General features: G+C 38.1%; 2 protein-coding genes and 3 long non-coding RNA genes across 5 annotated transcripts in view; 4 read left to right on the top strand and 1 right to left on the bottom strand.

Annotated features, from left to right (window-relative positions):
• Positions 1-27,973, top strand: part of LOC144649087 (techylectin-5B-like) — a 51,412-nt gene that overhangs the window by 18,475 nt on the left and 4,964 nt on the right. The window lies entirely within an intron of this gene.
• On the bottom strand, positions 483-27,502 carry LOC144649120 (uncharacterized). The gene is made up of 3 exons (XR_013569839.1): positions 26,474-27,502; positions 1,304-2,232; positions 483-1,270 (listed from the first exon to the last, which is right to left on the bottom strand). It is a non-coding gene; the product is annotated as an uncharacterized LOC144649120 (long non-coding RNA).
• Positions 2,626-24,919, top strand: LOC144649123 (uncharacterized). Its single transcript, XR_013569842.1, has 2 exons — positions 2,626-3,224; positions 24,729-24,919. It is a non-coding gene; the product is annotated as an uncharacterized LOC144649123 (long non-coding RNA).
• Positions 3,944-4,882, top strand: LOC144651137 (uncharacterized). The gene has a single exon (XM_078511031.1). The coding sequence runs from the start codon at positions 3,944-3,946 to the stop codon at positions 4,880-4,882; it is 939 nt and encodes a 312-aa protein (XP_078367157.1).
• Positions 16,862-21,833, top strand: LOC144649119 (uncharacterized). The gene is made up of 3 exons (XR_013569838.1): positions 16,862-16,975; positions 20,043-20,151; positions 20,661-21,833. It is a non-coding gene; the product is annotated as an uncharacterized LOC144649119 (long non-coding RNA).

Genomic DNA, 27,973 nt, shown 5'->3' with positions numbered 1-27,973 from the left:
TATTATTATTATTATTATTATTATTATTATTATTATTATTATTATTATTATTATTATTATTCTCTTCTATGGCTCCACTTGCCCCTGATGGCTGTCCGGCTGGCGGATTGATGTCTTCGCCGTTTGTATCCATGGCGGATCCTTTGCCAACTAGCTGAGCAGTTCTGGTTGCGTTCTGAGCGTGAAAGTCCTCTGTTTTTACTGTTCCGATACCTCGGCCGATACTAACTTGGCTCCGATATGGCAGTCTAACCTCAAACCGTCGATATGCTTAACAATTTAATAGCGAGGTAAAAACAGAAAGAACTTACATGGGCTCGTGTACGATAGCTTCTCGAACTGATTTAAAATTATAGATTGTTCATTGTTCTTGTGGAAATCCTAAGCTAATAATATTGTCCAATAGTAGAATATTGTGACAGATAACTATCTTTAAAGGCGTAAAGGGCGCGAATTACATATGAGCGGAAAGCATGCAATAATCAAAGGCCCTTTGGGCTGTCTCGTGTCGTGTATACGAAAGTGATAGCGTTGTGGCTTTGAAGCAAAGAATTTAGATTTTTGCTACTCTAAAGTTTCATTGTCTTTTGTGAGACAACTGATTAGCCACAAACTGCCATAAAATTGCGTATAATTAATTAACATAGCGGATTTTGCCAAGAATGCGAACAAGATCTTCCAGGCGTCCGTTTCCCTTTTCGGATCAGTCCCACTAAGCCAAGGGAATCGTTAAAGGGGAGAACATCTGGGCACTAGGCAGATGTGAGCGGAATCACTTAGATACAGAACCGCGAGAAGACTGGGTGCAAATATGGCGGGAGCTATAAAATTGGCGGTATTTTGAGTAATATTTTCACTTCAGAGACACCGAAAACTGCAATGTCAAACTTGAAATGTAGATCAGGTTGTAAAGAAGGAAATGATAAGTCCGGTAACTCGAACTGGCATAACATGTAGTGTACTATTCGCATCATCATCATTCGCATCATCATCATTAATTCCTGGGTAATTTCAGTTGTTCTGGTGCGTTGGTTTTCAGTTGACTACTGCATAATGTTTGGTTCTTTTCTAATACAGTCTAAGCCTGCTATTTCGTACTCTGTCAATTGGAAGTGGGCGTTATCTTAGTTCTCGCTGTTTGTATCCGGCTATATATATCGGGGTTTTGTTGGTCTGCAACGCAGGCTAGCTAAATGCAAATTACTATTTATCATATCCTAAGTTTCGTTTTTATTCTACCTTTCCGAGGGATCAATAGTTTATTCTAAGGCTGTCCCCCTTTTTTTTTTTTTTTTTTTTTTACCGTCAAATGCGTTTTCTAATTTTCTGTCTGATCGGCATGTAATCAACAATTCACATAATTTGACGAGATACTAATGAATCCCTAACCCTTTAAAAAGGCGTGCAGCTATTCTGTAGGAATAAATGACCATTCGGATTGTATAAGAATCCTGCTGCTGAAAATAGTGACCCTCTTAAGATCCCAATTGTTGAGATTTATTTAGTGTGGGGTGGATTGAAGAAGTAAAAGTGTGAGCTCTTTGAAAATTTCTCCGGGGTTTCCCCTACAATGGCCTGTACAGGAATGGTACATCTATCACAAATTGAAGTATATGAAAGGTTAGGGAAACAATTGCAACTTAGAAAAACGGGCAGAAGTGCAGTATTTTTTAAAAAGGTATATGAGGGGTACCTTTTACAATACAGGTAGGTATTGGGGAGTGGAATGGGTAAGTTTATTTTTACAGGTTAAGCCTCATTGTCAAAGATTATCTCCAGTTCTAAGTCACGCGCGTCCTGCCTAACAATTCAAAAAGAAAGGTGGTGGTGATGGTACATGTCATTGTAATCTAACAATTTTAGTCGCAAGTTCTTTGACTTGCAATCCGCTACTTACAAATAAATCAACACAACACTGTGATATATAAAACAACTTTTAATAAATAATATTTACAAAGACTTGAGGAAAAACAAAACAAAAACAAACTATTTACACAAATCAAAAAATTTTCACTTAAACAGGCAATTAAATATTTAGAAAAAAAATCAAAAAAAGAAAACAAAAAGCAATAAAATGTAATCCAATCTGTGGAATCTGTAGAAAACAAAAAGAAATATTGTGCACTTCATTAACCTCTGAGCCTTGCTCTTATTTTATTTTGTATATATGTCCGGCCACACAATAATAACAGTAACCTAACGGGAACAATAACGGTAACGGACGTGAAGGCCCTACGAAAAAAAAAACAAAGTTTATTGAACTGAAATCAAACTTTCAAGAAGCTGCAACTGCTAATTTGTTTTGTAGCAGTCAAATTGTTATATAATTTCTTCATTTAGGGTGGCAATGTTAAGCTCTGGGGGGGGGGGGGGGGAGGGGGTACTCGACATAATTCCAGGTAGACTCAGAGGTGCATCCTTGGCCTCCTAGCCCTGACCGTGTTTAAGACTTGATCGTGAATCAAGCTAAGTAACATTGCTGAAATCAACGTAAGTCAGCAATACGGAAGAATGTGTGAAAATTCGGCTTGTTACACCTCTGCAGGCATATAAGTGATGATTTGGTGATTTGGGTGCTTATATAGCGCATTTACAAAGCTCGTGATCAATGCGCTTCACAAGTCTATCCTGTCTGACATTGGTGCATGCAAGAATACTCCATTTAAGACAAAAAGGGGTGAAATATATACCCCGTTCAAGACAAAAAAACCTGAAAACCATACCCTATCGGGCTGCACGTGCCCGTTTAGCCCTAATAAGGGAGTGCCCCCACCTCGGGTGTTAAGCAATGCATGATTATAGATCTGGAAAGATACCACATGGGTAGATGCAAAGTTGTATTTCAAAACAGCTATCAAAAGTTCAAGCAGCTATGAGGGTCTCTCAGAAAGAACAAATGCAACTGCTTTCTATAGATTTTGCAAATTAATTCTTTCTATATAATTAATCTTTCTAGCACTACAGAAAATTAAAAAGCTCTAAATTAGAAATTCTAACATTTTTCTTACCAGATGGTGTGATAATATAAAATGTGACAGGCCAAACACGACTCTCGCTGGTTGCGAAATGTTAGCCTTCAGTCTGTTAACTGTCGCAAAACATTTATCTGTCCAAGTAACGCAACCCGTGACATGAAACCTTAAAAATATATCTATAGCGTGCACGTAAATTTAATTAACCAAAACATATGTATTGTAAACAAGAACCGGATGATACGGTGGCCCGTAGGGGACATGCGATGCAAAAACAAATAAATAACTAGCACTGTCAGTTATAAGTGGCACTGCTAGTTATAAGTTGCATCACTGCTACTTATATCTAGCACTGCCACTTATAACTAGCACTGCCACTTATAACTAGCACTGCCACTTATAACTAGCACTGCCACTTATAACTAGCACTGCCACTTATAACTAGCACTGCCACTTATAACTAGCACTGTCACTTATAACTAGCACTGCCACTTATAACTAGCACTGCCACTTATAACTAGCACTGCCACTTATAACTAACACTGTCACTTATAACTAACACTGCCACTTATATCTAGCACGTGCTCCGGCGATCTGTCTTTTTCCATGTGCATTTCGCAATATGGCTGAATAAGACCATGAAACTAGTTAGATTACTTCCAGTCTTGGCAGTTTTTTTACCGCTTAGACTTTGTGTAAATCCTCATTACCTACCACTTCAATCTCAGCTTCCTGGTTTGGTCGAGAGGGATGACCTCATTGAGAGATATTTCCTCCTAGGGTTCAATTACGTTGAAATATTGGCTTTTCTCGCTCTTTGTCATGGAATATTTTTGAGCCTTAGACATTTGAAGAGAATTTTACGACAGCGCTCTTTAAGAAGAAGAGGACAACCTAGTAATGGAAGGGAAGTTATAGCTGGCGTTGAAAATAAGCTAACCGGAAGTGGCAGTTCAATCGGTTATAGACTAATGCATCAGCGTCTTCGTATTGATTACGGTCTACATGTTGACCGAGAAACGGTACGACAAGTTTTAAAAGCGTTGGATCCAGAAGGGGTGGAGGCACGATCCAAAAGAAAGTTGCAGCGGCGGAAATATCGCTCAAAAGGCCCCGATTTTATATGGCATATTGATGGATACGACAAACTGAAACCGTTTGGTTTTTGTATTCACGAAGCAATAGACGGATACAGCCGTCGCATTTTGTGGCTTAAGGTTGGTTTTTCAAATAATGACCCGTGGATTGTTGCCAGCTACTACGTTAAATACGTCCGCTTGCATGGAAAAACGGCTACGGTCATTCGAGGGGACTGTGGTACTGAAAATACTTTCGTTGCTCGCGTCCAACGACATTTGAGAGCAAATCACGCAGACTCTTTTGCAAGCGAGAAGAGTTTCCTTTATGGGCGCTCCGTGTCAAACCAAAGAATTGAGGCATGGTGGAGTTTTCTGCGAAAGACGGAAACAAACTGGTGGATTAACTTTTTTAAAGATTTAAGAGAACAAGGAATATACTCCGACAGTGATCCAGTGCAAGTTGAGTGCTTAAAATTTTGCTTCATGGCGTTAATTCAAGAAGAGCTAGATCGTGTCACAGTGCACTGGAATTTGCACAAAATCAGACCGAGTTCAAATGAAGAATCTCCATCTGGCAGACCGGACGTTTTGTATTTTTTGCCAGAACTCAGTGGAAGTAGAAGTAGAAGTCAGGAGATAAATATGGATGACATCGAAGACATCCAGGACATGTTGAACAATCACACGCATAGATTAGTTCCACATAATGAAGATTTTGCTGAACTTGCAAATCTTATCGTGGAAGATGGGGGGCTGAGTATGCCAGAAACTGCCGATGAAGCGCTACAGCTTTACACATTATTAGTTTCCTCTATATACGACTTAAGGTAACTGTTAAAGCTATAAAAAAGGTGGCTGACAAGTGGATGCTTTCATAGGTCTAATGGTATTAAACGAATGCCCAATCATTGCTGTAAAAATTGAGGTCATTTATAGATATCTAATCATTTAGTGGCAAATTTTCAAGAAGATACAATGTTTTCTTAAGTTACAGAAATTTATTTTGAAGGGACAGAACCATCTGATGACAGTGAAATATGTCTATCTACTCAGACCTACTCGGAAGATCTAAAGATTTGAAATTTGAAATTTGTGCAATATTTTAGTCAAATAATGGCAGGGCATGTACGTTTTAAACGCTATGTCTTTTGAGTGGATAGGCAGAGTTCAATTTCTTTTTTTCTGTTTTAATATCGTTGTGGCATGTTTAAAGAAATATGATAAGAAAAATGACGCATACTATACTTTCGCAAAGTTTCGGGTTAAATTCAAAATGCCATTAGTGTCTTTCAGCTTCTTGAGTCACTTCTGCCCACCGTGGTAAAGGTATTGGAAATTTAAGCATTTTTAGATACAATGCGGATAGTGTACTGCTATTATTCATATTCAGGATTTTGAATTAAAGGATTGTAAGCTTTCAAAACTGTTATTTTCCTCTGGATAGGACTTGATGTTAATTTTAAGCTTTGAAAAGTGTTGACTTTGTAATCGTTTAAACATTGGGGATACGTCTATGTGTACAAACAGTAACATGTTATTGAATATTAAACCGAGTTTTTCTTATTTAGTAGGAGAAATTTCTCTGGCAAGTTGTACTTACAGCGGTCGACTTACCAATTCAGTTGAGGAAAGGAGGGAGGGTGCGCGATCTGAGTTTACGCAGCAGGGTGCATAAATGCTAAAGACGAAATGCATGTTCATATAACGTCGTGCTTCTGCCGTGCCGAACTTATTGCAATTAGGTTCGACTGTAGCACTGCAGACACACGACTCTGATTCAGACGTCGTGTAAGAGTCGTACCAAATTCATGACTTTACTGGAGCTGCGTAACAATTAGTCGGCGGTCATCCAAGAAAAATGGCGCGTTTACCGAATTGCAGCGAAAACTCCTACTTTAAGTCGTTGCAAGACTCAAAAAAAGACATAAAGAAAAGCAACAGAAAATTCTTTTCCTGTTGCAAGCACGGCGAATGTTGTTATTGCAAGTTTGTTTGTTTCTTTTCCCGACTGGCTTCCGAAAACTTGCTAATTTTAGATTCAGCCTCGCTAGCCTCTTCTTCGCCCTGTGCCCTGTCACGACTGTATTCCTTCGCCTGGCAGCCACGTTTCTGCAGTCTGGCAAGAGTACTATTCAATGCGCGTAATCCGTAACGCAGAATTCTTCTCGGGTCTCCTCGTAACTTCCCCGGGAACGTATCCCGCCAAAATACATTAATATAATTTATGAATTTTGTTTGGCGCGGCAAAAGCACGACGTTTGATCCGCTGCCGTGCTAGAGTCGTGTAGCATGGCAAGGCGTGTCAAATTAAATTGCTTTGCCGCACTTAATTCAAAAGTTTGATTCAGACGCCGTGCTTTTGCCGTGATTTGTCGTACTTAGAGGGGCAGTATCATGGCGATTTTGGTGCATTTTCGCCATAACGGAGCTAAAATTATGCCTCAATAGCTTCACTCATTCAGATGCGCAGAGAACCCCAAGGCGAAGATATTATGTGAATATTTCAAAGGAGAGCAAAATGTATGTAGTTTTTAACGATTTGTCCATGACACATGGGCAGAGTTTGAAAACGTCTGCCAGACGTTTTCAATTTTTGCTTGAAATCTCATGCCTGTATAACCCACGATAATACATCTTTTGTTACTTTAGTGGACTGTTGTCGTCATTTTTAACAAAGCTAGACCATTATTTTAAAGTTTCCATTAATATATTTATTTCTTTTGACTTTGACTTTTCGAAATGATTGTCGTGATACTGCCCCTTTTTCCTTCGCACCGCAGAATCCCGACGTCTGAACTAGGCCTAAGCAACTTGTGGTTTCCAATCGACAAATTGCTGTTTGCTGACCAATATATGTTCTCTTTTTCTGTACCATTTTAAAAATGTATTGCAAATACGGAACCGGGTTGGTTCTTTCATTGATAACTATTCGATTATGGACCACGATCGTTAATCGCTCGGGTCGCATTGTCCATGAATGTTTTTGATTTCCGGCCTGACTGAATCTGCATCATTGTACGGCCTAAAGTCGACTAGAACTGAACTATTTACGGTACTATAAAGGTGCATACCATGGTAAATGCAGTGCCGCAGGATTGGGAAGGGCCGAAGGGCCGCCTCCCCCCCCCCCCCCCCTCTTAAAAAAGATGGATGACTAAAAATAAAAATATTCAAAAGTAAAGTACAATGTCAGGATACTGTTGGATTCTTTTAGCGTAAATAGTGTTTTCCCAGTGCTATCTTTGTAACGTTGCCATCAAGAGCCATGCACATTTGCACAAGCTGTCTTTGGTCTCGCATGGAACTCAAACATCCGAATAAAATGAAATAGGTCGTGGGGTCTATGAAATAGGAAAGTAGTAGTACCGTCTTAATTTTATTTAGTAGTAGTATCGTCTTTATTTATAGAGGGTAGCACTTAATAGCTATTAAGATAATAAACCTGCGGCCCTTCTATTTACAAATTATTTAAAAAAATTAAAACTAATTAGATATACAATAAAATTCTTTTAAAAAAAACCTACGATATACAATAATATATAAGAAACGAATTATTAATTACAAAACTAATTATCAAAAACTAATTTAAAAATCTGTATTCGAAATAAGAACAAGCTGAAATTAAAGATGTTTTAAGTAGTTTATTGACCACATGACACTCGCAAAAAACACTGTCAATTTGTTTAATAAACCTGTTTAATTAGGAGATTACAAAATTCAAGTAATGAACAATGAGTCGGTAAAAAAATTGTTGAAATGTTCCCAGAAAGCTGGAACTGCTATTTCAGAGACCCCAGATTTGAAAATCACCCGTGGGAGCAAGCCCCCGGATCCCCCTAGAAGCCCGCACCTCCGGCGCTCGTGATGTCCCCCATGCTAGTCCTTCGCAGATTACTCCCCAACATACTGCCACGTACCTATATATTCACATGGGTGTAGGGAGCCACTGTGAGAGTAATAAGCACTAAATCACTGGCCCTAAGGGGAACAGTGAGTTTTGCTTACCTGAGACCCTCAATGGCGGAACATTGAGAGTAGAGGGAAACAAAAACTCACTGTTCCCTTTAGGGCCAGTCATTTAGTATTTTGTTATACCCCTCAGCTGAAAATAAAACAAACTACCTTTATAATCGGGAATTAACAATGCATGTTATTAACGATAATTTCAAAACTCCGCGTTAATTTTATGCACCTTAATTTACATCCTTGTTAATTTAAATCACACTATTTTGCAGCGTCGTTATTTTAAGATAACATTATTTTTAGCAAAGTTACATGTAATCTACCTTTATGTCAGAGTCATTCAACCATCTCAGTATTGATTTTAAAATGTTTAGTTTCGTAACATTTGTTATTTCCAAGTGTAATTGGAGAAATCGCTTACTTCTTTTACTTTCTTTTTTATGCTAAATGTCCATCGCTTTTCTGTCTTCCAATTTATCGGTATTTCTGATATTGGACATTATTGTTTTGTATTGTGAAAAGCAAAGGTTGCTATACTACAGACGCATGCATAACAGCAAGCAGGTCTTATTTCACTGGCCGTGAAACGCAAGCATTAGCTCGAGCACAAGGAGCACAACTCTTTCTTTTCTTGTGCTTGCGTTTGTGGTTGCTTTCGCGTTATGCCGTGTGAAAACGAAAAACCCCATGAGCAGAAGGAAATATACGTTTGCCTAATCTGCCCGCTACGGACTTCCTCTATTACGGACACCAAATGGTGGTCCCAAAGGTGTCTGTTATGAAATGAGTTGACTGTACTTCCTTTGTTGTCTTATTACTCGTCCATAAAATGGGGATCGACGGAGTGGAGGCGACGCTTTTTCGAGAACGGGGCCCGAGAACGGGGGCGGGTGTATAACCGGGCACTCGCTCCAGATTCCCCGCGTCTGATCATTTAAACCTTGTAACTAGTTATCGCGGTCTCGTGCTTGCGCTTATGCCTATATCAACGTTCACTTTCACTTTCACTTCGCACAAACTGCTTTTGCTCTCGCTTGTGTTTGCGCTTTTGCTAGAGAAAATCATACTCAGATGCATGTGAACGTACGCCACGCGTACGGAAAATCGCATTAATTAAATGCATGTAACATAACTTTTGAAAATTCGCGTTAATTTTATGACGCGTAGATTTTGTTCGCGTTGTTGAAATGCTTCGTTATATTTCTATAATAAGGGACGTACAATTGTAGTGAGTATGAGTTTAATTCAGTTTAAATCAAAGATCGTAAATACACAAACCTTTTTATTTTCTTCGTGTAAGTTCCTAGACATAACGTAGTGTCTCCCCAACAAAGTCAGCGGTAAAGCGGCTCTTGAGATAAAGTATTCCGTCAGATATTCTAATACTTGAGCAAACTTTCATTAGAAGTGAATTGTGGTCCTGGCCTCTTTGTTCATTTCTTCATACTTGTCATGTCAGTTCTTGTTGTTACTTAAGTTCTTTGCAGTCATTAATCCATCAAAAAGAAAATTTTATCACCAGCTTCGGCTGATATCACAGTAACCTCATCTAATACTGAATTGTTTATAATTTGTTATAGCTGATGATTTGACCGTGTTTTTAAATAAATATTATCCACCCATCGTAGAGGTTTGACTGGAAATGACTCCCGCTATTTTAGACTCTCCGGAGATCAAATCTGTACAAGTTTGTAGGCCTAATATGGTTGGGTATGATTTAACATGCAGGCGATATTCCGCGCGATTTCGCAGGATAATTGTTAAATATACAGCGGTAGATTTAACGAAAAACAGTCTTTTTTTCTAATTAAGTTCGATTTAAAGTTCACGGTAAAAGTTATGAACTAAGCACGAATTAGGGCCTGAATACATGGAGAATTCCAGCCCGATTTGCCGGGCTGAGATTTCAGCCCGGCTTCCTGAACAGATCTTCTTTATTCATAATTTTAGCCTCAAACACAAATGATTCTTAAAGTGCTAATTGAGTGCTATCTTACTGGTTGATTTATTAGGCAGATATCATGAAAATATAAAAACCGCTCTGTATCGACAATTTGTCTCCAAATATCTTGTAAAAAAACTAAATTGGCGGCCCCTTTTAAAAAGCCGCGCCCATTCCCCTTGCCACCCCTTCCTGGCTGACGCAGAAGATATACAGACTGCCTCCTTTCTTTAAATTGTCCCCCAGGATGTCAAGGCTTAGTGTGGTACGTTTCATGCTTTTACGTTTTAAAGTCCACTACACTTATACCTATCCTTTCGAGAGAAACAGCATTTTTGCATACTGGCCATCAATAAAACTTTTGAGAACTGAGCTGATATAGCAACTACCCCCGTTTGATAAACGCCGGGTCCCGAATAACGCTATATTTGAATCCGTAAAAAAAACATATTAGCAATTATTCAAAAACTCATTAATAATTCATAAGCCCATCAACCTATCAACTGGTCGATAATACGTCACGTGGATCGACTTTATATTGATAAAACCTCTTCCTTATTAGTATGCGGTGTTTTATCAGATATAAAGTCACTGCACGTGATTTATGAATATTAATTAACAATACATCAACTGACACAACAAATGGTGGTGAATATTTAATGTTCTTTACACACGCAGTACATTTACTTTTGTACAAAATTGATAGTACAGTTGTTAAATACAGATCCAGAAAAATTCTGTACCTGTCACCATTCTCTTTGCACACTTCTTCGACAAATTTAATCAGCCAAAAACTCAATGACTCAGCCGTCATACTGGTTATTCCCGAAAAATTTTCAAGGACCACTTTGTCACTGCCTGTGTTGACTTTGGGGTAGCACTTTCTAATAATTTCCTCTCTTCCTCGGCATTTTTAGGCTTTCGAAAAGCCCTGGAAGTGGACGCCACACTGGACGAAAAAATGGATTTACTCAAGTTTGAAAGTTGAGCAAATATGATGCAAATTTGGGCATCTATCTTTGCACTAAATTTGCTCAAGTTGTAAAGTCCATGTAAACACAAATGTTTGTATCTGATGAATTGTTGTGCAAATGTGACGCAAAGATGACATTTGCTCCTTATTTACCTCACTTTTGCTCGCAAGGCAAATTTTTAACTTTCATATTCATTTGTTAAACATTTGCCTTCTGTGTATAAATTACACGTTTACTACTTAATGCAAATTTAAGTAAACACTGTGCAAAATAAATTGTTTGCACTAGGTTTACATCACATTTGCGCGAGATACAAATAAGTAACTTTACGGTCAATTTTCTCGGATTTGCCATACAAGTAAACGTGTACATTTGTTATAGATGTGCTTATGTGTCAAAGAAATAATTTTGCCTCAATTACGCTCACATTTTCCAGGGAGCAAATATGTGAATTAACCAAATATTTGCTACCGAGGCAAATGTTTAAATTCAGTTCACTCAGGAGCCCATGGTTCACTTTAATTCTTCTTAATATTTGCTCTCTTTGGAAAAACAGTTTGTTTCAATGTTTCGTGTTTTCACATGCGAAAAGCAAAGTAGCGGGAACGATGAGTGGCGGCTGTATTCGCAGGCTATTCCCCAAGCTTACTATAAAATTTTCAATGATTTTTCACGTATAGATCAGACTTCGACCATCAACAAGGATCCGCCTATAGGCTTGAAATCATCATCTCCCTACCATAAAAACATGACGACCTAACTCCCTTATGTTCTGGCACATATCCCACTTGCGGAGGAAACCTATATATAGTATACTACAGTGGAAGCTCTCCAAGCGAACCCAATAATAGGTGGTCATGCATCTCTAGTTATGGCTGCAATGGTATAACCATACGGGTTTTTGAAATCTTAGTTTTTGAAAATCATTTCTGTAAGCAGGCAGTTATAGTTTTGAATCCCTTTTTCGGCTCATGGGTGGCCATCGACAGGAGCTTCGATGGTTGTCTGTTTACTGCCATTTTCACTATTTAGACAGAAAATTAATCGTTGGGTGTCTCTCCCCACCACCCAGCCATCCCCACCGCCCTACTCTCCCTTGTTTCTTTGGGTCTTATCGGACTGACTTGTGGGCAAGTTATAAGCGTTGATAAGTGTGATGTCATATGCGGTAAGTCCAAGTGTGTATGCCCATTAAATGGGCGTCGATAACTTGAAAGCGAGGCATTTATGCTAGCTCCAAAATTCCCCCTGGTATACGCAGGACACCCAGTATGTGTACAGGACACCACTTGAAATTAGGAATGCGTTCTCCTTCGTCGAACGCAAAAAGATCTGTTCCTAATAATGCCAGGTGCCTCTGCCTAAATTCAAACAGGACAACAAAAAAACTGCTGGACAAAGGCCCAACAGTCAGCTCATTTTATATTTCACCTCTATAAAGTAACCACTGCTTGAAAGTGGAGTAAGGGATTTCAAAAAGTTTCCATTACAGTAGTTTATGATACTCATGAAGAAAGTGGAAAGCTGAATACCAACAATAACATTCAAATTGTTCAATAATTCGTTTTCATTATTTCAACTGAAGGACTTGATCATTTCAAGAAAAAATAATAAATTCTTGTTTATTCTTATTCTTCGTTGTCACCTTTGGGCTAAAAAACATGGTTTCATCAGTAAATCCTCAACCGTTTTTTTTTTTTTCTATGCGAAGGTTATGTCTATAATAAAAAGGGTTTCAAGAAAATAATAAAACAATTGCTTGCTTATTTATTGTCAATCATGATTGGTATTTACATTGTTACATACAGTTGAACCCCGGTAACTCGAACTCTGAAGGGAAGCGAAAAACAGTTCCAGTTAGCGGGGTTTTCGAATTAACCGAGTAAAAATGACTGAAATTTGGGTCCAAGGGAAATAGAAGCTAGTTCGAGTTAGCAGGGTTGTTCTAGTTATCCGAGTTCGAGTTACCGGGGTTCTACTGTAGTTTTCACTGACTGACTAAAGACGACCACATCTTGACAGTGGGCTTCCTAAAAACGACCACATTTTGAAAACCCAATAGTGGAAACTACAGTAGAACACCGGTAACTCGAACACGGATAACTCAAACAACCCTGCTAACTCAAACTAGCTTCTATTTCCCTTGGACCCACTTTTCAGTCATTTTTACTCGGTTAATTCGAAAACCCCGCTAACTCGAACTGTTTTTTGTTTCCCTTCAGAGTTTGAGTTACTGGGGTTCAACTGTATGTAACAAAGATGACTGGTCTTTCCTTTAATGGAATTCTATTGAAATTGTCTTAATTTATTAAAGCATCCACTAAGAGAATGAAATTTTATCTGCTGGGATTCGGTTCTATCATTAACCTGTGAAAAAAGGAGTCATTGTTTACTGATGTAACCAGGGGAGAAACAGGGGTTGTCTAACTGTTTTATGAGTGCTGCTTCTTTAGTGACTTTCAAAACTTTGACGATAGATATTTGTTGAATTGTTTAACAGCAACTAACATGCCTGGCTATAAAAGATATTGTAGCATTGGCCAGAGACCCCACACTCCTAGTAGCAGTGGTTGGTCATTAGAACTCCTGGGATCTTTTACATGACTGAGGTGTCTTCAGTTTATTTCCGTCAGTGATTTGTCAGCAGAAATCCCAGCATCTTTATTATGGCTGAGCTGGATACTTTGTGCCTGTTGTGATTCATCTTTTGCCAAGGCTGAATAAAAAAGAAATTAAACAATTAACATATCAAGTTTTTCAGGTCTTTTGTTTATTTTATGGCAAGCCTGCAGGACTTGACAAAATACACAAAACAACTAAAAATAATTATGTCAATTTTGAAAACATGGCCAAAATGCAAAAGACTGTACATGGTAATGATAACCTTATTTGGCATGTTTTCTATATCTGGTATGATATGATATGTGCCATATCATATCTAATAAACCACAGTCTGAAAAAATTCTTTAATTTACAACATATTTGCACAGTATTGATCACTGCTAGACAAATTGTCATCTTAGCAAGACAAAAATGAAAATTATACAAGGAAATTATATTCTTATCATTGCCTGTGACTGTTTTTCTTTTTTTCGGAGAATTTTTTTGCCTCACTGAAAGACTATGACATTAAGAGAAAAATGGTGAGTTATTTTTGCTAACCAGTTTTATTTTCACCCACCCAAGGAGCCTGTTCACGGGCTACAATCTTGTCCACAAGTATTGGGATTAATTTCAGAGAAATTAATGACAAATTCCCTGGCCAGTCTAAGAGGAAGCTGTCTACTTACCAAAGTCCTCAAATGCTCCCACCATATGGGGCTTCCCTAGCCTGAGATCTTGGATTGTACAGTTCCAGAAAATATCCATAGTCATTAAAAATTTTCAGGGAGGAAGGGGGACTCAAAAGCCAAATTATTATTTGAAGGAACATATGGAAATTATCTGGAATTTCCAGAAGAGTGGGAGGGGGGGGGGGAATTTACACTGTAACCCAAACAGCCTTCTGTGGGGAGGGTTTTCTCTCCATTTTCAATTGTGTCACAGTATTTTTTTCTCGCTATTTTCAAGCATCATGGTCTATTTTTCCCCTTATCATGTGTCACACATAAACTCGTTGCTACCCTCTTAAAGGATTTTTTTTTTTTCAAAGTTATTAGTTAAGCAAACCAATGCAAAGAGAGCATATGAGTGATGAAAGTTCACTCTTTGGGGCACATGAAAGCCCCAGACAATGAACAATGAACTACATGTAGTGAGCAGTGAATTTATACTTATTATCAAAAACACAAAAATAGAGGGCTGTGAACAGTCTATATAAACAAACAGAATTTTACATTTCATAAAAACAGCTTGTATTATCGAAGGTGCAGTTAGGTTTTAGTCTGTCAAAAAGCAAGCGGTTCCCATGAGCGAAACTAATTTACTGATCAAATCAGAAAACAATTATTAAACTTGGTTTCCGCAAAATATTGTGGTCTGTCAATATTGTGTCCTTCTACATGGAGGGTGCCCCAGCTAACCGAGTTACCCGGCTAGAAGGGATAAACATAGCCCGCCTTAACATGCAGAATTCACAGCCCTTCTACCCGAGTAAAGAACAGTGTCATTGAAGCGTGTTACTGCCTGGGAAAACCATGTACCGGGTACATGTAGATCCAAATGATTGAAGAAAAATATGACTTTTTACTGAATAATTAAGGCTAGCCGTCTTCAAACCTATTATACTTTGATGCGCAAGCTCTTAAAAAGTTACTGCGTCTATTTTTGGGGGAACTCAATCAAAATTCAACAGTCTTTGGCCACCAAAATGAAATTAAATTTGTTGTTTCGTGAATAAGGATAATCATTCCTAAGGAAATTTCAGATTATTAAATAAGCTGTTGCTCAAATAAATTTATATTTTCCAGTCAACAGATAAAACTAATTTGAACTATTTTGGTTAAATAGCACTGTTTTGGTCCAGAATTTATACATTTTATGCCATTAACTACATATTTAAATTAAGAACACGTGCAAAAACTTATCCCGGCAAGCCAGGATAGCCCAGGCAATTTACATGACAAAGGCTATCCTACCTAGAAGGGTGCCCCGGCAAGTAGACCAAGTGCGCAGGCAAGGCGGGTTTCCCGCCTAGTATGTAAACACTTCAATGTGTTTTCAAAAGAAATAGGGGCGGATCCAGGAATTCCTGAAAGGAAGGGGGGGGGGGGGGTTGTACACCTTAATATTTTTTATGCATGATTAAAAGGGACAGAAGTTACAACAATAGTTAATATTTGTCGTTTTTCTTCAGGCCTCGTCTCGTATATTGAACAATGTAGCGAAGTGGTGGAAGTGAAACAACTACGAATAAAACAATTTTATTCTATTATTTTTATGCAGTTTCAAAGAAATTAAAAATATTCTGCGCAAAGGGGGGGGGGGGGGGAGGGTTGCAACCCCCTCAACCCCTCCCCTGGATCCGCCTGTGAGAAACGTATGAAAAGTTGGCTCGCCAGGGTAGCTGGGTTAGCCGGGTAATGTGGTTGGCCGGCCGGGCACCTGCTTTTCATGTAAACCGGCCCTAAGCTTTAAGATTGTAGGTCGATTTTGTTCAAAATAGCCAGTGGTAAGTCAATAATGATCCAATTGTCATCAGCCTTCACAACTGGTGTGCCATGATATCAATACTTTGAAGAGATTGTACAAAATGGTGTTATAAGAAAGATTTAGATGATTTCTTTAAGACTTGCCTGTTCACGACGATGTTAAGTCAGCCATTTTGCTTAGCACTTTCTCACAACATAGAGCAATCGTGCTGTCAAATCTCCCATGGTCGTCGCTTGATCATCCTCAAGTGCAAGCACAATCTTTTTCCCGTTTTCTTCTTTTTCTCAGACCTAGCCTTTCTCTTTCGTTTTCTTCTTTCGTTCTACATCCTCGCTTTTTCCTCTGGTGTATTCTTTCTCCAAAAAGATTCACGTTCATTCTCGATTTTTAAGCTGGAGGTCGGCATAATTATTCGTGTTAAAAATTCCCGCTTCTTCCCGGCAAAAATCGTGTCAGTGGTAAGGCTTTACGCTAATTTACTACCTCACTTATTGAACACGAGATGTACCGACTCGTCACCAGGTTCTCGCGTATTTTGACGTCATTATGCTGTTTTAGCCAATGAAAATGTCAATGGCTGTCACGTGGTGAGTATTTACCCATTCAAACCGATTCAAACCTTGGAGCGCCATTTTATTTCAGTTTGTTGCTTTTTTTGTTAGTTCGTTCTTAATATTATGGCAACAAAATCACCAAACCAAACAGGCAAACGGGACTCTGAACATGAGGGATGCAAACAGTAATTCACAAGTACACCTCGAGCTTCGCGATCTCAAACGCAGCCATCATCTTCGAGCGCGAACGGTCCAACCGCCATGTAGACAGCAGGTAGACAGTGACCAAAACGTCCTCGAACAACAGCCCATCTTTCACTGACAGTTTAAACCAGGAACGTTCATCGCCCACAGCGTCATCCACACCGGTATTTGGTGTTATCGAGTATGCCATACAACGGTAAGTAAGACTGCGAGGATCAAACTGCCTACCAAACATACTAACATTCCTCTGAAATAGAGCTTTTATCTTTGCTACTGGTTGTTTGTCTTATATAAATTCATCCTGGTAATAGGGCTGAGTTTTAATAGTTCAGTTTGTGATATTTGGTCTAAAATCAATCACATGTGATGGAAAAACGCAGATAACTATGGAGCAGGGGACTGATTTGCTATTCTCTTGAGTGTTTACAGATAGAATTGGATGACACAAAGTCCTATAATGTACTTACAAAATAATATAGGATAAATGTTATACCGAGTAAATGCATTGTGTCTATAATACAGGCAACAAATGCAACCTAAGAATCCTGAAGGTTGGTACATTGCATTTAATGTATGCACATGAAAATACAAAACAAAGATACTTAATACAATCTACTGGACATTTTTATCAATAAAAACAACCCACCTGCTAATGAACGGAACAGATAATTTCTCCCCCAAACCAGGCATGCAAACACAAAGATAATAGACAGCGATGACAATTGGAATCTATGACTTTGCAAAAAAGCCTACCATATCATAATCAAGCGTTCATAGCATCATCTTTGAACAACGGTCTAAAAGCAAGCAGGGAATTATGCCTATTTTTTTTTACAGTTCCATCTTGTTTTTTATTTTCATGTGCAAATGTACACGTGCCATCCTTCAGTAAAATCAAAGCTACCTGTTTGTCACCTTAGTCTGAAGATGAAATAGAATTATATCGAAGTATTTTTATTACACCAACGATTCCTTGCATTTGTTGCCTGTATTTTAGACACAATGCATTTACTTGGTATTACATTTATCCTTGATCTCTTAAAACTATCAGCTATTTTATCATTTTAATTAGAGCAATTTGTTTTAAATTCAAACCCACCGGGGATTCAACATTTACCGTAAATAATAGTAGTCAAATGACGGCAACATGCAAATGTGCTGTTGGGCATTTAAGCTGCACACGCCCCAGTTTGGCGAATAAACAGGGCTCGCCATAAAAAACTAATCAGATCTTAGAATTTTGTTACAGTATACGGTATGTGAATTAAAAATGATAATTAAAATGAAAAATGCGCTTGATGGTAGAATAATGTTTCCATACCTTTTACGTTTCGGGGCTACTGCCCCTTCTTCAGTGGAAAATGTGAAATGCCATCTAACGGAAATCAGCACGTGCGCGTGATCAAAGTATTTGAAAATTTACAAATCAAAACGCACGCCACAAGCGCGCGCGCTTGTTAGAGTGAACATTAGAGAAGATCAAATAAAGCTAAAGTCCACATTCAGTCCATGAGGTCGCAGGGTCTGGTGCCGGAAAATCAGCTTTGCCTCAAAACGCTTCCTTTCCATGGTGTCAGTAAGTCCGGCACGGAGCACTGACACAAGCATGTCGTTTGTGGTATGTCCTAGCAGATGTTCAGCCACTGGAGCATCGCTTTGTATAGCGATAGATCGTAAATGCTCTCTGAATCTATCAGCCAGGCGTCGGCCAGTTTCCCCGATGTAACACTTGGCGCACGCGCGGCATTGTTTCATATATACCGCATGTGTTGTGGTGCAGGTGTATCTTTGGCGAACATGGATTGATCCACCAGGTTTCGCGTTGTTGTAATCGCATGTCTTACAACGAGGTCTCTTACAAGGGGATGTTCCAAAATCCGCGCGGTCGGCAACAGTTCTTTCTTTCTTACTGACACCATGGAAAGGAAGCGTTTTGAGGCAAAGCTGATTTTCCGGCACCAGACCCTGCGACCTCGTGGACTGAATGTGGACTTTAGCTTTATTTGATCTTCTCTAATGTTCACTCTAACAAGCGCGCGCGCTTGTGGCGTACGTTTTGATTTGTAAATTTTCAAATACTTTGATCACGCGCACGTGCTGATTTCCGTTAGATGGCATTTCACATTTTCCACTGAAGAAGGGGCAGTAGCCCCGAAACGTATGGAAACATTATTCTACCATCAAGCTCATTTTTCATTTTAATTATCGTTTTCAATTCACTAGTTATATGCGCTACACAGTCACGAAATTTCTTTAGAGATTTCTATGTTATTACGGTATGTGAAGTTAAGTAATCAAACACCAAGTGTGTAAGCTCTAGAAAATATTTATACTTCCCCATAGAGCGGTTGGAAATTTAAGGGAAGGAGAGGATCTCAAAGATCCAAACATTTAAACCAATGTATGAAGCTAAATTAAAATTTTTAGACAGGAAGGGAGTCATATGAAAGATCCCTTAGTGGAAATGGTATGGATACAATGCATTTTCTGGAACCACAAATTGACAACTGAGGTTTTTCAGAGAAGAGGAAAAGGGCTTCTTTAGTCACTTGTAAGTTAAATAACATCCTCAAGCTGAAAGGCCATTTAACCAACATTTCCTTTTCCAATACAAAGAATATGGCTTTTTTGCTTGGGCAGGCACCCAAATCAACCTAGATTCAATGGGTTACTAGCAAATTTAAGCTGGTGTACAAAGTACCAGTTGGCACCATAAAAAGTAAACCCTCTTTTTTTTCTTTCTCACAAAATTAATGTACTACACAATGTACTAGCTCTATCAATTGTTTTGTTAGAAGTACAGTTGCAGAACCTAGTCTGAATTTTTCATTGGTTTAAAAATTTTAATCTCACCAGTATAATTTTAATTGCCTTTGTTGAGTATGCATGGTCACTGATCTCATTGATAAATTGTAAATCTGAAACAACAGTTTGTGGTGTTTATTCAGTGACATCCTAGAAGTTTTATGAACATTAAGACAGTATGCTCTTGAGAACTCCAACCACAGATGTCTCAGTAGATAACCACACCTGCTATTTAATTTTTGACATAAATATTGTGCAAAAAGGTGCAGATTATACATGTAGTTTTACTGTAACTTTACCCCGAGTCTTTCTCCTTCTAATTTTTGTTTGGAATAGTTTATTTCAAACACTCATGAATACATCTTTTGAATAGTTTTAAAGTGTTGATTTAATCTAAGAATATTTCTCTTTGCCATGTTTGAACAAATTGATTTTTTTGGATTATTATTATTTTGTAGCTGCTATGGGTGTCCAATTTCAGACAAAGTAAAGGCAAAGTGTCATTAACTCAAGAAATGCAGTCAACATCTCTCGAAGGAGCAGAGCGTCCAAAGCCATCTAAATATGGTAAATTTTTTTACAATTCAACAGTGTTCTAGAATTTTGTACAGTTAAATGAAATTAGCGTATGTGAATACAAAATGTAATTTAAATATTCAGAGTCTGTTTAGCTATGGATGCAAGCAGAAGGTTCCTACATGAAAGCGCAAGAAGAAAAACAAGAAGATTAAATTTTTGAATGCAATGCTGTGTATTTTGGTTACATTATTTAAAAAAAAAAAAACACATTGTAGTTGTTCTAATTCTAGCTGCTACAACTGTAATGTGCATGATATTTTGTGTGCATTCACATTCAAAATACATACCGGTACATGTACAATGATTCATGCATTTTGCATAACTCTCACAGTTTACTGTCTCTAAATAGATTCTTAGGCCTTTCTGTTTAAAGACTTTAAGAAAGAGTGGTCTTTAGATTGGTATTCTTTTAAACCCACATTTTATTGTCAATTTGTGACTCAAGAGTTACCATTGATAAATAATTTTCTTATGGTAAATATATTTTTCTTTTACAGAAAAAGAGGCAAAGGGTAAAAGCTTTCAGCAGAGCAGTCCACATCCTAACAGTAAAGGAAAAAGATCACTACCAGAAATTCATGACTGTGGACTTTATGTTGTCTGAGTATTCCATGCCAGAGATAGAAGAGGAGAGTGGAAACAGAGATGGCTGTGAGAGCCCAGGCTTAGAAAAGAAATTCTTTAGCACCAGCACACTTTAGTGGTGCAGTCCTGCTTTAATGCAGGTTACATGTATGCACACCATTTACTGAAAGGCAGCACATACATTGTAGAAGGACTGCAAAAAGGCATCAATATGTAATCTTGAGCTCCTTTTGCACTTGAGCTCCTTTGCCCTAGCATACGTAACTGGTACCTTCTGCCCTCCTTTTGTTTAATAATGGGGTGCATCACTGCATTTCTAAAGCTTAAAGGAAAAAAAACTAAAATCTCATACTATTTTGTTTTAAAATTTTTGAGAACTTTAATTGTTTAAAATGGAAATTTCAACTATTGAATGGTGATTATTACAGTACTGTTTTCCTGAAAGCTGCATGTACATTGTACTTGATTGAATGCTTTCTTTTTTTTAATGTTTAGTAGTCTTTTTTTATGCAAAAATCTCATTTTTGTGAACAAGCTACTGTAAGTTTGGCTTTTCATGCTGTCATTGATCTTTCAAATGTGCATTGAACTGTCTGTGACAATGGCTGATTCATGGTAACCAAATGTTCACATACATGCACTAAAACAGTTTACTGATCATAATTACAATATTTCTTATGTAGATGTTTGGGGGAGTTTTATACTTATTGTTTTAAAATGTTTAGCTGTTTGCCTTCTGACAATATTTAAAGATATATGTACTTACCGGCATGTACAAGTATAATATTTTATTCATTTAACAGTTACGAACAGTCAATCAAGAACATTAAGTATGGTAGGCATCTCATGCTTACTGTTCTAAAAAAGTTTTAAGCTACTTACCATGTGAGAATAGTTATTGATTTTAAGTTAGTGATGACCGGTAAAGAAATAGAAAGCATTGTATATGCCCTTTTTAAGACTGTTTAAAAGTGCTTAGCTGGTTTTTTTTCTTTTACTTCTATTTCAAGATATTTATAATATTTCTTTTGATTCCATGGTGCCATGTGACATTGTTGAAATAAATAATTACATAGAGCTTGAAATGTGTGCATGCATTTTGTTTTGTTTATTTTAATCATTCTCTGTTTTCCATTTTCATTTTTCATTATACAAGTAACTAGTGAGAGGGGAAGTTTGCCTGTTTGGCACAACGTTTTAAATGCTTGTTCAAACAAAGGCTTTCATGATCAGTGAATGTTCACTGGCACTTCTATTTGTAAATAGCATGTAAAGACTAGGCAAATTTACTATTTTGCCCTCCCTTATTTTCTTGCAAATACTGGCCAAATATGGCATTTGACTATATAGCAAACATAACCAAACGAAAGCAAATATGGTATTTCCATCAGTGCAAATCCTTCCTTTTATGAGGCAAATTTATATATTTGCCTGCTATTTACTGCGAAAGTAAAATTGATTTTTGTTCGTATTTGTCACGCTATAGTAAATGTCTGCAAACATCAAGTTTATTTCATGTCCAAATATCATCAAAGCGAAGTAAACTTCACTTTTGTAAGTATTTGCTATCAATGTAAATGCCGAGCAAAGACGATATTTACTAGATCTTTGCTTTACTTGCAATTTTACAGCAAACACAAAGTTTGACTTGCGTTCAAATATGATCAAAGCTAAGCAAATGTAATATTTTGCAACATATTTGCTACACGTGTAAATCCAACTTTTCGTGTAGCAAATTTAACTATTTACCTCACCTTTACTACAACAGAAAAGCTGTCGCAAATGTACAATTTATCTTTACATTTGCTACCGGTATGAAAACATTGAGTAAATGCGGTATTTACCATATTTGCCTTGTGTGCAAATATAATGCAATCATGATATTTGTTTCTGAGCAAATTTGAGCAGTGTCGTTCAAATATGGTATTTACTTCATATTTGCTACGATTTTGCTAGGTTGTAAATCCGTTTTTTCGTGCAGTGCCATGTCCTCTTCGCTCAGTTCAAAACACGTGTGAGATTTGATTTTCTTGCATACTAATTTTCTACGTAATATTTATTCGAATGCTAATTTCCAACGTCCACAGAGGCATCGATGATATGAACTCTATTGGGACACGCTTATTTAGGAATGTCTTTGAAGCCGTTCAATAAACTCGCAGATCGTGCTTCATCAAGTCTAAAACACTCGGCTGCGCCTCGTGTTTTAAACTTGATAAAGCACTCCTGCTTGTTTATTAAACATTACATAACTACATTGCTCACTGCTTGGTACCGTTCTTTGTCTTTCAATCAGCTTTCGCCATACAGTTTTTGGAATAGAGTGATTGATAAAATTGCATGGCTGTACACAGGCTACACTTTTTTTCAGTATTCAGTGGCTGACAGGCTTTTGAAATATTTGCTGTTTGAATTGCAGCCGACGCAGCTACATCCTATCAACGGATATAAGGTCTCGTCGATATTCTATGTTCACCGTATGGGAGGGCAGCCCAGGACTCGAAACAAACCTCAAATTATTACAACTGGAAATAAGAAACGAAGACTTCCAAGAGCTTTTATTTTCATATAATTAAATAGCTCCACAGAAACGCTTCTGCAACTTCAACTGTTATAAATGAAAACACACATCAGTGCTTTTATTTAAACAAGCTTAAACAACAACTTGAATGAAATGGAGTAAAAACCTACTGATTTTAAAGAACGGTAAGAAGGTGGAATACTTTGTTCTTACACGGTAAAGTACTATGTTCTACCACGGCAGCAAAGTACTTTGTTCTAACAGGGCAAAGTACTATGCTCTAACACGGCAGCAAAGTACTATGTTCTACCATGGCAGCAAAGTACTATGTTCTAACAGGGTAAAGTACTATTTAACAATTAGACGGCGAGCTCGAGGTTTCTATCGGCTGATAGTTGGCGAGGGGCGAAGCCCCAAATCAACTATCAGCCGATAGAAACCGAGAGCGAACCGTCTAATTGTGTTAGCATAACCCACTGACCGATCTATTAAACGCAAAATATAGCTAGAGTTGATTTATTGAAGGTTTTGATCGATAAAATTCAGCGAAGACTAAGCGCGCGCTCCGAGAGCCTTCTACGGATCGATAGTAGGCACCTATGTAGCCAATCAGATTGCGCGATTACCAATAGTAGATCAGTGTGGTTATGCTAATAGAACTTAGCATAACCACACTGATCTACTATTGGTAATCGCGCAATCTGATTGGCTACACAGGTGCCTACTATCGATCCGTAGAAGGCTCTCGGAGCGCGCGCTTAGTCTTCGCTGAATTTTATCAATCAAAACCTTCAATAAATCAACTCTAGCGATATTCTGAGTTTAATAGATCAGTCAGTGGGTTATGCTAACACAATTAGATGGCTCGCTCTCGGTTTCTACCGGCTTTTGATAGCCGGTAGAAACCTCGAGCTTGTCGTCTAATTGTTAAACAGGGTAAAGTACTACGTTCTAACAGGGTAAAGTACTATGTTCTAACAGAGTAAAGTACTACGTTCTATCAGGGTAAAGTACTATGTTCTAACAGGGTAAAGTACTATGTTCTAATTAACAATTAGACTACGTGCCCGAGAAGTAGAAACTCTAAAGGATTGTAGTCAAAAACCTACAATTTTGTGCACTTTGAAGACAAAAATCAAGAAAATTTACTGTTTAAAGAGCTGTGGCAGTGCTAGTTATAAGTGACAGTGCTATTTATAAGTGGCAGTGCTAGTTATAAGTGGCAGTGCTAGTTATAAGTGGCAGTGCTAGTTATAAGTGGCAGTGCTAGTTATAAGTGACAGTGCTATTTATAAGTGGCAGTGCTAGTTATAAGTGGCAGTGCTAGATATAAGTAGCAGTGATGCAACTTATAACTAGCAGTGCCACTTATAACTGACAGTGCTAGTTATTTATTTGTTTTTGCATCGCATGTCCCCTACGGGCCACCGTAGGATGAGACATTGATTGTTATCAAAAGTAATTAAAATAAATGGACTTGACAATTTAGAGATAAGGCCTTTTAGCAAGCCGAAAGGAGATCGCGTAACAAGTGTTTAAGTGCTAGTATGGAAAGTCAAGGTTCAGATTGTTATGATCAGAATTGCAGATTGTTGACTCGTCTTTGTAAGTTGTACTGAACTGTTGGGAATAAAGTTGAAATACAGTCCTACGTTATTACTGATCGTGAGTGGAAAATTCCCGAATTTTGGATGTCAGATTAAGCGCATGCGGTCTACGATTCTGTATATATTCTATATATGTCACACGATAGCGTGTATTACCGTTTGTCACACGATTGCGTGAAGTAGCGTTTATTAAAAGCATACAGTAAATAATTGTTTGATTTTTTGGGAGATATGTAAACTTCATCTTAATAGCGTTGAAAACCGAATATGCTGTTGAATGCTTCTTTTTGTTAGAACCATTGTTAACCGAATTTCAATTTTTGGACCGAATTTCAAGCAGCCCGACGAAAGAACAACTTTTTTTTTGTCTTTATAGTACATTTAGTCACAACAAAAGGTCCATACATTGTAACGTTACAGAAATGCTTCCGATGTTTTTTTGGAGATAGGGAACATCATCTGCTAAGTTCTTCTATTAAGCCTTTTCAATACTTTTTACCTTTTAATACGTATTGAACACCGTTATATTGTTGGGCGTATTTTAAAGCGAAATTGAATGCTATTTCCCCGCTTTTGCAAGCTGCTCTGAGTAACAACTTGTGGCGTGTGACTGCCGGTGTAATTTTTTTTCTCTATTTAGTCGCGAGACCATTGTTTGATTTTTAGGGAGATATGGAAAATTCATGTGCTCTATTACTACGAAACTACGATTGTGTAAAACATTGAATATGCTATTGGATGCGGTTATATTATTGCAACTGAAGCTTGGGCCAACTTTTAAGAAGCACGACAAAATTACTCTTTTAATTTTTATGTTACGTTACATGTGTACTAAATGCTTGCAATGTTTACTGGAGATAGGGAGAACATCTGCTTCATTTTATAATTGTACGTTTTTATACTACTCAGCGTTCAATGTGCTCTTGAACATCGTTACATTGTTGGATATATTTTAAAGCAAAATTGTATACGATTTTTCCGCTTTTATAAGCTGCTCGAAGTCACAGCTTTCTGCATGTGATCATGATTGTAATAGTCCCGGTGGTAGTCATCAGTTTACAAAATCATTCTACAGTTTTACGCATACAAGCACGAACAACCTTAAACAAAGTTTCCTTGAGGCAATTGTTTCAACTACAGAAAGCGCAAACTCCCTTCTCCCAACAAAAGAAGTGAAGAGACCCAGCAGAGCGCAGAATTTCGAGCATTATAGTTTAGTTTCGGTAGCTGGCATTCCACCGGCAGAATTCTTCGTTTTCGAGCAGAATTTCGAAAAATCGGTAACACAGAGGAGACAAAGAATGTAACTTGCGTTTCTGTATTTGCAAGCTTTCAAACGCACGAGGTAGATAGTGTACATTAGGCTCAAAACCTATTGTGATAAACATGAGCAAAAATATTTGAAGACCGAATAAAATAACAACAAAATGCAGCAAACAGGTTTGGTTGTATAAAAGCATGTAAAATTAAGCTTCTCGCATACATGCAAATAATAACAAGGCTTTTCAGGTTTGACTTAGCTCACAAACAAGTGGCCGAGGTAATAGAGAAAGAAACTGTGCATTTAGCAGGGGATTTAGCACTTTAATTTACTCACCATTCGTCGCCGTCGAAATCACTGCGGCGGTGACCTGTCTCGCTGTTTTTCCCCAGAGGCTCAAAACGCCAGGGTTGAAATACCATAGAAGGTTCTTGATCATCCCCTGACATATCCCCTCCTATAGCTCTCTAAAAAACAGTGGAGTCGCTAGCAGAAGTTGAGCTCTCACTGCAAGAATTTCAGTCAGCCATGTTCGTGACTTGTTGCGGTTCCACACACCTGTGACGTATCACATCTCGTGATCATAATCGAAGCGTCCATGGCGAAATGTCGCAAAAGCGGTAAAATACGAAGTTTTACGTTAAAATCAACCGGTAAAAGAGCTTTTGAATTCAAATTTTTTGCTTCCTGTATAATTATGGAAACATTCGGAAGCTTTTACTGAAATATAGTTTTCTAGCCAAGAGTTGCCCTTTAACTTTTGAGATGTTTGTAAGATAAGTCAAGCTATAAAGGCTTTTTTTTAGCCTCCTAACGCAGCTGACTTAAAATGATTTTATCTCAGCGTACTGATAAACATTTCTCGATGATCACCTATTCTACTGGCAAGAAGCACGCCATCGCCTCAGTCTTCAGTTGCAAGTGATGTCCAAGTACTTGCTACGGCAAACACAAAACGAAAAAACCTCGCGTCAAGTTTGCTGACAGGACTGCTGACAGGACTGACATGAGAAAGAAACGCACGAACTTCTTGAAGCGTGGGTCCCCAAATTCAGTAAGCTGTCGGGAGAAAAAAAAAAATCAAAATCTGGAACGATATCTATTCTTCGTATAAAGAAAGGTGTACAGAAAGCCAGAGGGCTAGAATGCTACAGCAGGCGAAGAAACTGCAGCAGAATCTAGAGTACGAGTTCAAGCAGTTCAAGCAGCGATCTCGCTTGGCTGGAGAAGATGGAATTCAGAAAAATTAAAGAAGGCTTCCCCTATTTCGACATCCTGAGTAACGAAAAGTGAGAAAGTACGACTCCAGACTGGCTTGCAGAGTTCTTTTATTGAAATGTGTGAAAAGAGTATGGAACAGGACAACGCAAGATTTGAACGATCGGCTGAAATGTTCCGTGACGCCCAACAGATAAGGTCAACGCTTAATATCATCGTGGGAGTGCACCGAATTTGTTGCGATTGATACACCGATCAGAAGACCCGTATACGACTGTGAACTAACTACAGCAATAAACGTAAAAAAAGAAATAAGTTTTAAGAACAGTAAAGCGTGCCTGAATTTTTACATAATAAGCCCTTTACAATAAATACTCATAACCTACAGTTTGATAAACTGGTGCGTTAGTTGCGACCTTTGCTGTTCTTTGATATGAAATTCCGGCGGCCTCAGATCACAAAGCAAATGTTGACATGGCGGGAAAATTCGGCGGCCTCACAAAGCAAATGTTGACATGGCGGGAAAAATGTTGACATGGCGGGAAAAATATTGACATGGCGGGAAAATATCCCCCTATACAATTATCTCGTGTCGTCATGACAACGTCATACGACACG

The sequence above is a fragment of the Oculina patagonica genome, chromosome 4 (assembly GCF_052425735.1).
Source record: "Oculina patagonica isolate OP01 chromosome 4, crgOcupat, whole genome shotgun sequence".
NCBI lineage: Eukaryota > Metazoa > Cnidaria > Anthozoa > Scleractinia > Oculinidae > Oculina > Oculina patagonica.
The sequence above is the reverse complement of the archived record's forward strand: the minus strand, read 5'-3'. Positions and strand labels throughout refer to the sequence as shown.